The sequence below is a fragment of the Salvelinus alpinus genome, unplaced genomic scaffold, assembly GCF_045679555.1.
Source record: "Salvelinus alpinus unplaced genomic scaffold, SLU_Salpinus.1 scaffold_367, whole genome shotgun sequence".
Taxonomy (NCBI): Eukaryota; Metazoa; Chordata; class Actinopteri; order Salmoniformes; family Salmonidae; genus Salvelinus; species Salvelinus alpinus.
In genome coordinates, this window is record NW_027256307.1 from 1 (window position 1) to 12,091 (window position 12,091).

General features: G+C 42.0%; 1 protein-coding gene across 1 annotated transcript; it reads right to left on the reverse strand.

Annotated features, from left to right (window-relative positions):
• Positions 1-1,041: 1,041 nt before the first annotated feature.
• lmnl3 (lamin L3) lies at positions 1,042-11,311 on the reverse strand (the record flags this gene model as incomplete). Its single annotated transcript, XM_071388755.1, is given in 4 exon segments — positions 1,042-1,212; positions 1,687-1,812; positions 2,294-2,450; positions 10,182-11,311. Coding segments are annotated over 4 exon segments (819 nt in total), but the record flags the coding sequence as incomplete, so codon positions are not given.
• Between the last annotated feature and the right edge of the window lie 780 nt (positions 11,312-12,091).

A 12,091-nucleotide genomic window follows, 5' to 3' on the forward strand; every position in this document is an offset into this window, starting at 1 on the left:
GTCTTTTGGTCTGAGGAGTCCAAATTTGAGATTTGGGTTCCAACCGCCGCAGAGTAGGTGAGGGGATGATTTCTGCATGTGTGGTTCCCACCGTGGAGCATGGAGGAGGTGGTGTGATGGTGCTTTTCTGGTGACACTGCGATTTATTTAGAATTCAAGGCCCACTTAACCAGCATGGCTACCACAGCATTCTGCAGCGATACGCCATCCCATCTGGTTTGCGCTTAGTGGGACTATCATTTGTTTTTCAACAGGACAATGACCCAACACACCTCCAGGCTGTGTAAGAGCTATTTGACCAAGGAGTGATGGAGTGTGCATCAGATGACCTGGCCTACACAATTCCCCAACCTCAAGCAAATTGAGATGTTTGGGATGAGTTGGACCGCAGAGTGAAGGAAAAGTAGCCAACAAGTGCTCAGCATGTGGGAACTCATTCAAGACTGTTGGAAAAGTATTCTAGGTGAAGCTGGTTGAGAGAATTGGCTACTTTGAGAGAATTCTAGGTTGGCTACTTTGAAGAATATCAAATATATTTTGATTTGTTTAACACTTTTCTGGTTACTACATGATTCCATATGTGTTCTTTCATAGTTTTGATGTGTTCACTATTATCCTACAATGTAGAAAATAGTACAAATAAAACAAATACAACCTTGAATGAGTAGGGTTGTCCAAATTTTTGACTGGTATTGTACATACACACAAACCTCAACATAATCTAAAATATACTGTGTCTGTAAAATGTACATAGGTTCAGAACTGTGTTAAACATCACAGCATAGTTGAAAAATATATGGCATATAGAAATCAAAACTGAATGGTCTTCTGAGATAGATGGGATGGGTTGAGGATTGCTGGGTGGGACTAAAACGATCTGCCCTTGAGCAAAGCACTTAACCCAAAAACAATAAGCTGGAAGTAGAAGCCTAACTGTTGTTGTCCATTAGTTTACTCCAATTAGGGGAGGTAGGGCTGGGGATATATGATCTATTTAAAAAAAGAGACAGGGAGAGAGTGAAAGAAAGAGAGTGTGAGTACCTTGGCATTGAAATTCTTCTCCAGATCCTCTTTATACTGCTGGATTTGTCCATCGTGCTCCTGCCGTAGCTGCTGCATGGCCTCGGCCAACTTACTCTCAAATTCTTTCTGTCTCCCAGAATCCACCTCCACCAGGCGACTCTCGTGTCTGCTCCGGATCTCCCTGACCTCCTACACACACACGTGTGCGCGCGCACACACACACACACACACCGACATGAACAGACGCACACGCCTACCGCAGGAAGACGACATGGGCCACATTCTATTCTAACCCCTAGTCCTCTCCCAGACCCTATCCCCCCCCCCACCACCACAACCCCTTCTACTCAACATGGAGGAAACGACATGGGCCACATTCCATTTCAATCCCCAGCTCTTAACCATTTCTTCTCACCCTCCTACCCCAACCACTTCATTAACCCCTTCCCTCCTGCAGGCTGTGGATACCCCACACCTCCTAGAAAGACAGGCAGAGACAACATTGAGTTTGATATCTTACTATTATTAGTATTTGTCAATAGTTACCCACTTCAACAACCAATCAATCTGACTTCTGTGGTAATAGTGGGCCACATGTGATGTCTTTCTTATGCAGCAGTTACTGCAGTGTGTGTGTGTTTGTCAAGTGTGTGTGTGTGTTACCTGTTCGCCAATGTGTCTCTGGAACTCCAGCTGTTCCCGTAGCGTCTGCACCTGGTTCTCCAGGTCCACCCTCCTCAACATCTCAGAGTTCAGCTGGGTCTTGGTCTCCGCCAGCGCACACTCCAACTGAGACAAGGAGTCAGAGATCACCTTTTGCATTCAAGGACTTAACATTTAGCCAAAACGAAGCAACCCCCCTCATAAATTACCTAGCCACGTCTCATAACAGCCCATAAGCGTCTTCTCAGTAGATGCTCGCAAGCTAATGTTAGCCAACCTATACTAGTACCAGCTTAAACCTATGGCTAGCCAAACTAGTTAGCTTTAGACTATTTAAAAAAAAATCATAACAGGAGAATCAAAAGGTTGAATCAGCGCATCTCTAGGCAGAATATACTTTGTTTTGTCTGCTGCTGTTTAATGCCTTTTGCGTTGTCACCCACTCCTTCTCAGAGTTGCGTTCACACCGACACAGAACCTGATGCATAACACTGTCAAAATGCTGCAAAAACATCTGTATGTGGTGTTGGTTTAATTGTATTTAACTTTAAACAAAACATTAAATTAACCTCACTAGAAGGCCTATAGATGGCAGTCTAGTCCTTACATTGGCCACCTGGGCCTGTAGGTCAGTGACGTCATCCGCCTGTCTTCTGTTATCTGCCAGTTGATTGGCCAGCTCTGCGTCTTTAGAGTTGAGGACCGCCTCCAAGTTCCTCCACTGACCCATGGCCATGTTACACTCTGCTTCCTTCTTCTGGTTCCTGGTAGGATGAAAAAGAGAGGACAGGTGGTTACTATGGTTCCAGGAAGGAGGAGAGATGAGAGAAGACAGGTGGTTACTATGGTTCCTGGAAGGAGGAGAGAAGACAGGTGGTTACTATGGTTCCTGGAAGGAGGAGAGATGAGAGAAGACAGGTGGTTACTATGGTTCCTGGAAGGAGGAGAGATGAGAGAAGACAGGTGGTTACTATGGTTCCTGGAAGGAGGAGAGATGAGAGGAGAGAGGTGGTTACTATGGTTCCTGGAAGGAGGAGAGATGAGAGAAGACAGGTGGTTACTATGGTTCCTGGAAGGAGGAGAGATGAGAGGAGAGAGGTGGTTACTATGGTTCCTGGAAGGAGGAGAGATGAGAGAAGACAGGTGGTTACCATGGTTCCAGGAAGGAGGCAAGTGATAGAAAGAAGTGAGAGGTCAGGGAGGTTAGTATGATTCCTGGAAGGAGTGACGAGAGATGACAAGAGGCGAGAAGATATGGCGTCCAATGTTCCTGGTGGGCGGAAAAAGAGATCACATTTAAATTTGAGTAATTTAGCAGACGCTCTTATCCAGAGTGACTTACAGGAGCATTTTGGGTTAAGCACTTTGCTCAAGGGCAGATGGCCAAAATGTTCATTTAGTCAGCTCGGGATTTGAACTAGCAACCTTTCATGACTACAAAATTAGCCAACTTTGGTGTTACAGGGACTACCTGTTAGTGGGACTAGGTCCCCATCTAGTGGCCTTCATGTGTATTGCACCTAGAGTATGTGACGTTGCATTGTTGTCTATCCCTCCTACCGTTCTGTTTTGAACATGACTGAAGTTAAAGTGCACCTGAATGCAAGAACCAACTTCTCTGGTTGAAATGTGGCATTAGTCAAACATGTATTCCAGTGTCAAAATTGACCAAAATGTGTAAGTATGATAATTTTGGGCATAAAGTCAGTATTATTCCAAAACAAAGTAGTGTGATATTTGTCTAACGAGTTCGTCACGACTTATTTGGGGTTGGGTTTTGATTTCAATCATGCCCACTATAAAGGGATTGTAGCGCCTACGGAGAATTGTCATGCACCGAGAAACAGCGGTGCAGATTGCGCTCTATCTAATCATACCGAAGAACACATACAGTTAGACAGACCTGCCCACAGACCTGCACCTCGGACTTGTTTACATAAGACAACACATTAACAAATGGTGGAGTTGGTTTTGCATGGCCCCAGGCGCCGATGCCCCGGGTGGGTAGAGATTTCACATTAAGGACCAATGGAATGGTCTAAAATGAGCAAACTCTGCCTACCCGGGGGCACCGGGCCATGCAAAATGAACTTGACCATTATTATGTTGAAAGAAAACTTGGCCCAGAAGCCCTTTATGAAGTGGCCACTTGCTGTGGTGTTTGATAGGGATCACTCTAGTCTGCCTAGTGCTCGACTTGGACTGAAATAGGTGCCGGTAGCCTACTCCTTTTGGGTGCCGGTACTGTTTATATTTAGGTGCAGGAACTCCATAATGCTTTTGAGATAATATTCTAGAAGAGGTGCAGGAACTCAAGCAGTTGACCTCTTGCACAAGTCAAGCACAGTCTGAGAATTGACTGGAGATGATGCGTGCACTTGTATCCCAACTGCCACTTGTCAATATTCCAAAATCCTGAACCCATTAGTGAGTATCTTGTATCCTGCCATGACTTGCTTTGTTATTTATTTTTCCTTTATTTTACTAGGCAAGTCAGTTAAGAACAAATTCTTATTTTCAATGATGGCCTAGAAACAGTGGGTTAACTGCCTTGTTCAGGGGCAGAACGACAGATTTTTTACCTTGTCAGCTCGGGGATTCGATCTTGCAACCTTTCGGTTACTAGTCCAATGCTCTAACCACTAGGCTACCTGCCGCTTTACATGATTCACTATGAAACAGTGCCAGAAAGACGCATACCAATAGAGAGAAAGTTGAAACAAACAGAACGGCACCGAAGCACATACCCGCCAGTGATTTGATAGGCTGATGTATCTAACGTGTCTTTCCTGCTCAATGTGCCTGCTAGCTAGCTTCATTGACAAACACAGATGGAACTTAGCCTGCTAGCTAGCTTCAGTGACAAACACAGATGGAACTTAGCCTGCTAGCTAGCTTCAGTGACAAACACAGATGGAACTTAGCCTGCTAGCTAGCTTCAGTGACAAACACAGATGGAACTTTGTCACTGAAGCTAGCTTCAGTGACAAACACAGATGGAACTTAGCCTGCTAGCTAGCTTCAGTGACAAACACAGATGGAACTTAGCCTGCTAGCTAGCTTCAGTGACAAACACAGATGGAACTTAGCCTGCTAGCTAGCTTCAGTGACAAACACAGATGGAACTTAGCCTGCTAGCTAGCTTCAGTGACAAACACAGATAGAACTTAGCCTGCTAGCTAGCTTCAGTGACAAACACAGATGGAACTTAGCCTGCTAGCTAGCTTCAGTGACAAACACAGATGGAACTTAGCCTGCTAGCTAGCTTCATTGACAAACAGAGATAGAACTTAGCCTGCTAGCTAGCTTCATTGACCAACACAGATGGAACTTAGCCTGCTAGCTAGCTTCATTGACCAACACAGATGGAACTTAGCCTGCTAGTGATTTTGGGCTCTGATAAACAGCGTGTAGCTTATGCTGTATTTACAATCGTTTGCCAGCTTGCTGATTAAGGTTGGAACGAATCAGTCCTGTGCAGCTGTTGTTTATTCATGTTCTGTATGATGTCATGTTTCATGTGGACCCCAGGTGGAGTAGCTGCTGCTTTTGCAACAGTTAAACGGGGATCCAAATGAAATACCAACTAAATAGCTCCGTGTGCGCAGCAGCAGACTGGATATTCATCTGCATTGCACTGCTATTTATCATGCACATTTTTGAACTTGAGAAATACTGCACCAAACACCTAGCTGGGATGTAAAATTGCACAACAAAAATGTCCTCAGCAAAAACGTCAAAATTAATTACAGATTTCTTGATTCATCTTAGATCAATTGTGACTATTTTGGGGAGGTGGTAGGCTAGTGGCTCTGTTGTTGCTACGGTGTCTCAAAAGCGACAGATGAAAAATTATTTCAGAGAGAAAAACAGCTCCCTTGGACCTTTTTTTAAAGGAAAATTTGATTTCAGTCTTGCGGGTGTGTTATCGTACACGGTGTGTTATCGTACACGGTGTGTTATCGTACACGGTGTGTTATCGTACACCCACATCGAACCACACCCCCAAGACTGAAATCAAAATTTTCTTTAAAAAAAGGTCAATATCAAATCATTTCTGGGTAACAATTAAGTACCTTACTGATTTCAAATAAAATGTTCACAGTAAAAAAATATGTATATCTAAAATAGCTTCTTAGCAAAGAGTAATTTCTCAAGCAAGAATTTTGCTAGGACTGTCAGAGTGGTCTGAATGGGGAGGGGAAAACTGACAACTGCCTGTTATTGGCAGAGAGGCTTGGAACTCTTTCTGATTGGTCTATTAACTAATTCACAGCATGGTGATGTAACCACAGAAGGCCAAAACCCTCATCCCACCAAAACAGGCTGAAATTTCAGGTGGTCATTCAAACAGCTTTTACACTAAAAGTGCATTATCATTTTCACAAATTCACAGTATTAGTCCAACCTCAGTGTGAAAATGTATATAAAACTCAGGAAAATCACATTTGACTGCACGGAGCCTTTAAATGAGCAACAGAAAAACAAGGGGAATCACTGAGTTCAGTTGTCCTTTAAATCTTAGCTCCGAATCTTTGCCATTATTACAACACAAACACCTGGTGGGAGGAAAAGAGACGACAGAAGACAGGTGGTTGCTATGGTTACTTGTAGGGTAGGATAGAGATGACAGAAGTCTGGTGGTTACTATGGTTTCTGTTAGGATAGAATAGAGATGACAGAAGTCTGATGGTTACTATGGTTCCTGTTAGGATAGAATAGAGATGACAGAATTCTGATGGTTACTATGGTTTCTGTTATGATAGAATAGAGATGACAGAAGTCTGATGGTTACTATGGTTTCTGTTATGATAGAATAGAGATGACAGAAGTCTGATGGTTACTATGGTTCCTGTTAGAATATAGATGACAGAATTCTGATGGTTACTATGGTTCCTGTTAGAATAGAGATGACAGAAGTCTGGTGGTTACTATGGTTCCTGTTAGGATAGAATATAGATGACAGAAGTCTGATGGTTACTATGGTTCCTGTTAGAATAGAGATGACAGAAGTCTGGTGGTTACTATGGTTCCTGTTAGGATAGAATATAGATGACAGAAGTCTGATGGTTACTATGGTTCCTGTTAGAATAGAGATGACAGAAGTCTGGTGGTTACTATGGTTCCTGTTAGGATAGAATATAGATGACAGAAGTCTGATGGTTACTATGGTTCCTGTTAGAATAGAGATGACAGAAGTCTGGTGGTTACTGTGGTTCCTGTTAGGATAGAATAGAGATGACAGAAGTCTGGTGGTTACTATGGTTTCTGTTAGGATAGAATATAGATGACAGAGGTCTGATGGTTACTATGGTTCCTGTTAGAATAGAGATGACAGAAGTCTGGTGGTTACTATGGTTCCTGTTAGGATAGAATAGAGATGACAGAAGTCTGGTGGTTACTATGGTTCCTGTTAGAATAGAGATGACAGAAGTCTGGTGGTTACTATGGTTCCTGTTAGAATAGAGATGACAGAAGTCTGGTGGTTACTATGGTTCCTGTTAGGATAGAATAGAGATGACAGAAGTCTGGTGGTTACTATGGTTTCTGTTAGGATAGAATATAGATGACAGAAGTCTGATGGTTACTATGGTTCCTGTTAGAATAGAGATGACAGAAGTCTGGTGGTTACTATGGTTCCTGTTAGAATAGAGATGACAGAAGTCTGGTGGTTACTATGGTTCCTGTTAGAATAGAGATGACAGAAGTCTGGTGGTTACTATGGTTCCTGTTAGAATAGAGATGACAGAAGTCTGGTGGTTACTATGGTTCCTGTTAGGATAGAATAGAGATGACAGAAGTCTGATGGTTACTATGGTTCCTGTTAGAATAGAGATGACAGAAGTCTGATGGTTACTATGGTTCCTGTTAGGATAGAATAGAGATGACAGAAGTCTGATGGTTGCTATGGTTCCTGTTAGGATAGAGATGACAGAAGTCTGGTGGTTACTATGGTTCCTGTTAGAATATAGATGACAGAAGTCTGGTGGTTACTATGGTTCCTGTTAGAATAGAGATGACAGAAGTCTGATGGTTACTATGGTTCCTGTTAGAATAGAGATGACAGAAGTCTGGTGGTTACTATGGTTCCTGTTAGGATAGAATAGAGATGACAGAAGTCTGATGGTTACTATGGTTCCTGTTAGAATAGAGATGACAGAAGTCTGATGGTTACTATGGTTCCTGTTAGGATAGAATAGAGATGACAGAAGTCTGATGGTTGCTATGGTTCCTGTTAGGATAGAGATGACAGAAGTCTGGTGGTTACTATGGTTCCTGTTAGAATATAGATGACAGAAGTCTGGTGGTTACTATGGTTCCTGTTAGAATAGAGATGACAGAAGTCTGATGGTTACTATGGTTCCTGTTAGAATATAGATGACAGAAGTCTGATGGTTACTATGGTTCCTGTTAGAATAGAGATGACAGAAGTCTGGTGGTTACTATGGTTCCTGTTAGGATAGAATAGAGATGACAGAAGTCTGGTGGTTACTATGGTTCCTGTTAGAATAGAGATGACAGAAGTCTGGTGGTTACTATGGTTCCTGTTAGAATAGAGATGACAGAAGTCTGGTGGTTACTATGGTTCCTGTTAGAATAGAGATGACAGAAGTCTGGTGGTTACTATGGTTCCTGTTAGAATAGAGATGACAGAAGTCTGGTGGTTACTATGGTTCCTGTTAGAATAGAGATGACAGAAGTCTGGTGGTTACTATGGTTTCTGTTAGGATAGAATAGAGATGACAGAAGTCTGATGGTTGCTATGGTTCCTGTTAGGATAGAGATGACAGAAGTCTGGTGGTTACTATGGTTCCTGTTAGAATATAGATGACAGAAGTCTGGTGGTTACTATGGTTCCTGTTAGAATAGAGATGACAGAAGTCTGATGGTTACTATGGTTCCTGTTAGAATAGAGATGACAGAAGTCTGATGGTTACTATGGTTCCTGTTAGGATAGAATAGAGATGACAGAAGTCTGATGGTTGCTATGGTTCCTGTTAGGATAGAGATGACAGAAGTCTGGTGGTTACTATGGTTCCTGTTATGATAGAATAGAGATGACAGAAGTCTGATGGTTACTATGGTTTCTGTTATGATAGAATATAGATGACAGAAGTCTGGTGGTTACTATGGTTTCTGTTAGGATAGAATAGAGATGACAGAAGTCTGATGGTTACTATGGTTCCTGTTATGATAGAATAGAGATGACAGAAGTCTGATGGTTACTATGGTTCCTGTTAGGATAGAATAGAGATGACAGAAGTCTGATGGTTACTATGGTTCCTGTTAGGATAGAATAGAGATGACAGAAGTCTGATGGTTACTATGGTTTCTGTTAGGATAGAATAGAGATGACAGAAGTCTGGTGGTTACTATGGTTTCTGTTATGATAGAATAGAGATGACAGAAGTCTGGTGGTTACTATGGTTTCTGTTAGGATAGAATAGAGATGACAGAAGTCTGGTGGTTACTATGGTTTCTGTTAGGATAGAATAGAGATGACAGAAGTCTGATGGTTACTATGGTTTCTGTTAGGATAGAGATGACAGAAGTCTGATGGTTACTATGGTTTCTGTTATGATAGAATAGAGATGACAGAAGTCTGATGGTTACTATGGTTCCTGTTAGGATAGAATAGAGATGACAGAAGTCTGGTGGTTACTATGGTTTCTGTTAGGATAGAATAGAGATGACAGAAGTATGATGGTTACTATGGTTCCTGTTAGGATAAAATAGAGATGACAGAAGTCAATTGCTTATATGCTTCACTTCCCGAAGGGAGGGATATTAGAGATAGTTGTTTATTCTGGGTATAATTCAAATGTTACTTTTATTGTGGATGTTAATACATGGCATATGGTTCTATTGATATTAGGCTACTATTATGATATTGTGGTAATTAAAACAAGAGATAGCAGAAGGATAATAATAACAGGAGGATATTCACATGCTTCTTATTAGGAAAGAAAGATGACAAACCAAATCTCTCTGAGGTCTCTTCCTCAAAAGGTAATCATGGATATGCCTTACTATCTGCAGATCATATTGTGCAAAGACAAACATTATATTATCATAAATGGGGAACCCTACTCTCCAAGGGTGTCTAAGGGGAGTTGGGATATGCAAAAAACACTAACAATTCACACGTGTATAATACACAGTTATACATGGGTGAAATAGAACAAATATAAGCACCGACCTAATTATTATTATTATTTAAAATGGGGAATTTGCGATTGTTTAATTAATGATAAAGGCTACACATTGATTTTTGAAGAATTTAACTTAGAAATGCATCATTAGCTTAATTCAACTTTCGTACGCAAATATACACTTTTTACTGCAACAATTTAGGCCTAATTGCAAACTAACACTTTATGCTATTATTATTTTTTTTTTAACTATGGATCTCAACACTCAATGACAACAGCGCGAATGTACAGGACAAACATAGATACATAGATTGGGATGTAGGTTATTATATCTAACGTTACCTGGCTTGTAGTTTGCTATGCTCTTCAGAAAGATGACCCATCTCTATCTGCAGCCGGGCCCTATCGTTAGCCAGCACGTCCAAGCTCTTCCTCGCGTCGGCCAACTCGGTCTCGTACAGCCGCCGAACGTTGGCCGTCTCCCGGGTCGTGGACTCCTCTTTCTCCTCCAGGAGAAGCAGCATTGAGGACTTGTCATTCTCCAGCTGGCGGACCCGCTCTATGTAGGCGGCCAGGCGGTCGTTCAGGTGGCTAAGCTCCTCTTTCTCCTGGCTTCGGGAGAGCCGGGTTGGGCTGGTGCTGGACGGGCCGGCGCCGCTTCGTCGGGAGGAGCGAGTTGAGCGACTGGTTGAGGTAACTGAAGCCATGGCGCGTTCTCATGTGACTGCATGCGCTGGGTTTGGGCTGAGTTTGCACCAATCATTTATGTATACACTAGATTACTTTTAGGGGGCGCTGTGTTGAAGCCACCGTGCCTCCATCTTAGCACTCCCCCAACGTTGTAAAACATTTAGGAAGCTATAGAGATGCATGTATTAATGTCTACATTCGTTTTTGCCACATTCATTATTTTACATACACCTTAATGCATACTTTTACATTCATATTATGTGAGCTAAACATACAAATAAAACATTACAAAAAATATAAAAACATTACAAGTAAAACAAGTATACTTTTTAGAGATAGCTAATGTTACTGTCCCCAACATTACAAAATAAGTACTTAAATACATGTAATTTTGTCCTTGAAACAATTAATTGAAATACTGTAGAATTCCATTCATTCCTGTGGAGGACTGCTCCTACTGGGGTGTGCTCTCAATGGCCAATAGATAGAATTGCATTCCAGGATTTATATACATTATTGGTTTGCACTGAGTTCTACTTCTTCTCTGGTATAATGGTGGTCCGCAAACAAACGTTTGAGGTGAATGCTGACACCTACTGTGCTGGAGGTGGTGGCGCAGAGGAATGGAGAATAAATGAATAATCAGTGTATGTTCTAAATAAACGGAGGGCATCCGTAGAAGATCGTGGAATAAGCAGGTACGTGTAAAGCCTACCAATGACAAAAGAAACGTGCATTACACTTATTAGAGATTTCACATGACATTCCTATACAATTAAATGTTGTAAGAGTGTGGAGGTGCATTACTAGAAACAAATATTGTAGTCATCTGATTGTGAATTTTAAGGTCATTGGTCCATTTTAATTAATTGTTTGCTCTGATTAGTTGCAGGAGTGGCTCTGGAAAATGCGCCCATTCAGTTCGATTAAATGTTTGCTATGTTCTGTAACGGCTTGTACTGAACGTTCTTGAACAGACTTTGATGTATGTTTGCTCCATTTGGTGGGTGTGGCTTGATGCGAGTGATGTATTTAAAGGGCAGCGGTGCATTTTGAACCCCCAACCCCTCCTTGTTGTGAAACTGGTCATTCAGAACAGCACCATTTCCGTTTAATTGAACGTTTCAGTATGTTTTTTCGTACTGGACGCAGCCCTGACCTACTGTAGCAGCAAACCTACTTTCATTGGGGGGATTCGATTAATCTGGCCGGGCGCCCGGGTTGGCGTGTTGTGCATCGAGTTAAAGTTGATTGCATTAGTTTTGGAACCGAGCTGCCTCCTGTGCGTGAGCCAGGCGCCCCGTTCAAATCCCACGGTGAAGTCGTCTAAAAAAAGTGACATAATTATGAGTAGGATTCTGTGTTTTCACATGCAAAAGTGATTCGTTTTGATACAAATGCTTACGTGCCTTCCCAATGAAAACTAGTTTGAAAATGCAAACGTATATGCTGCCTTCATGTTGACAACATGGCCGATCGGCGCAGATTATTGTTCCATTTGAGAAGGGCGCTTTGTTCATAGATTTTGGGCGGAGTAAACCCTCTCGCTTTGCCTCTTTCTC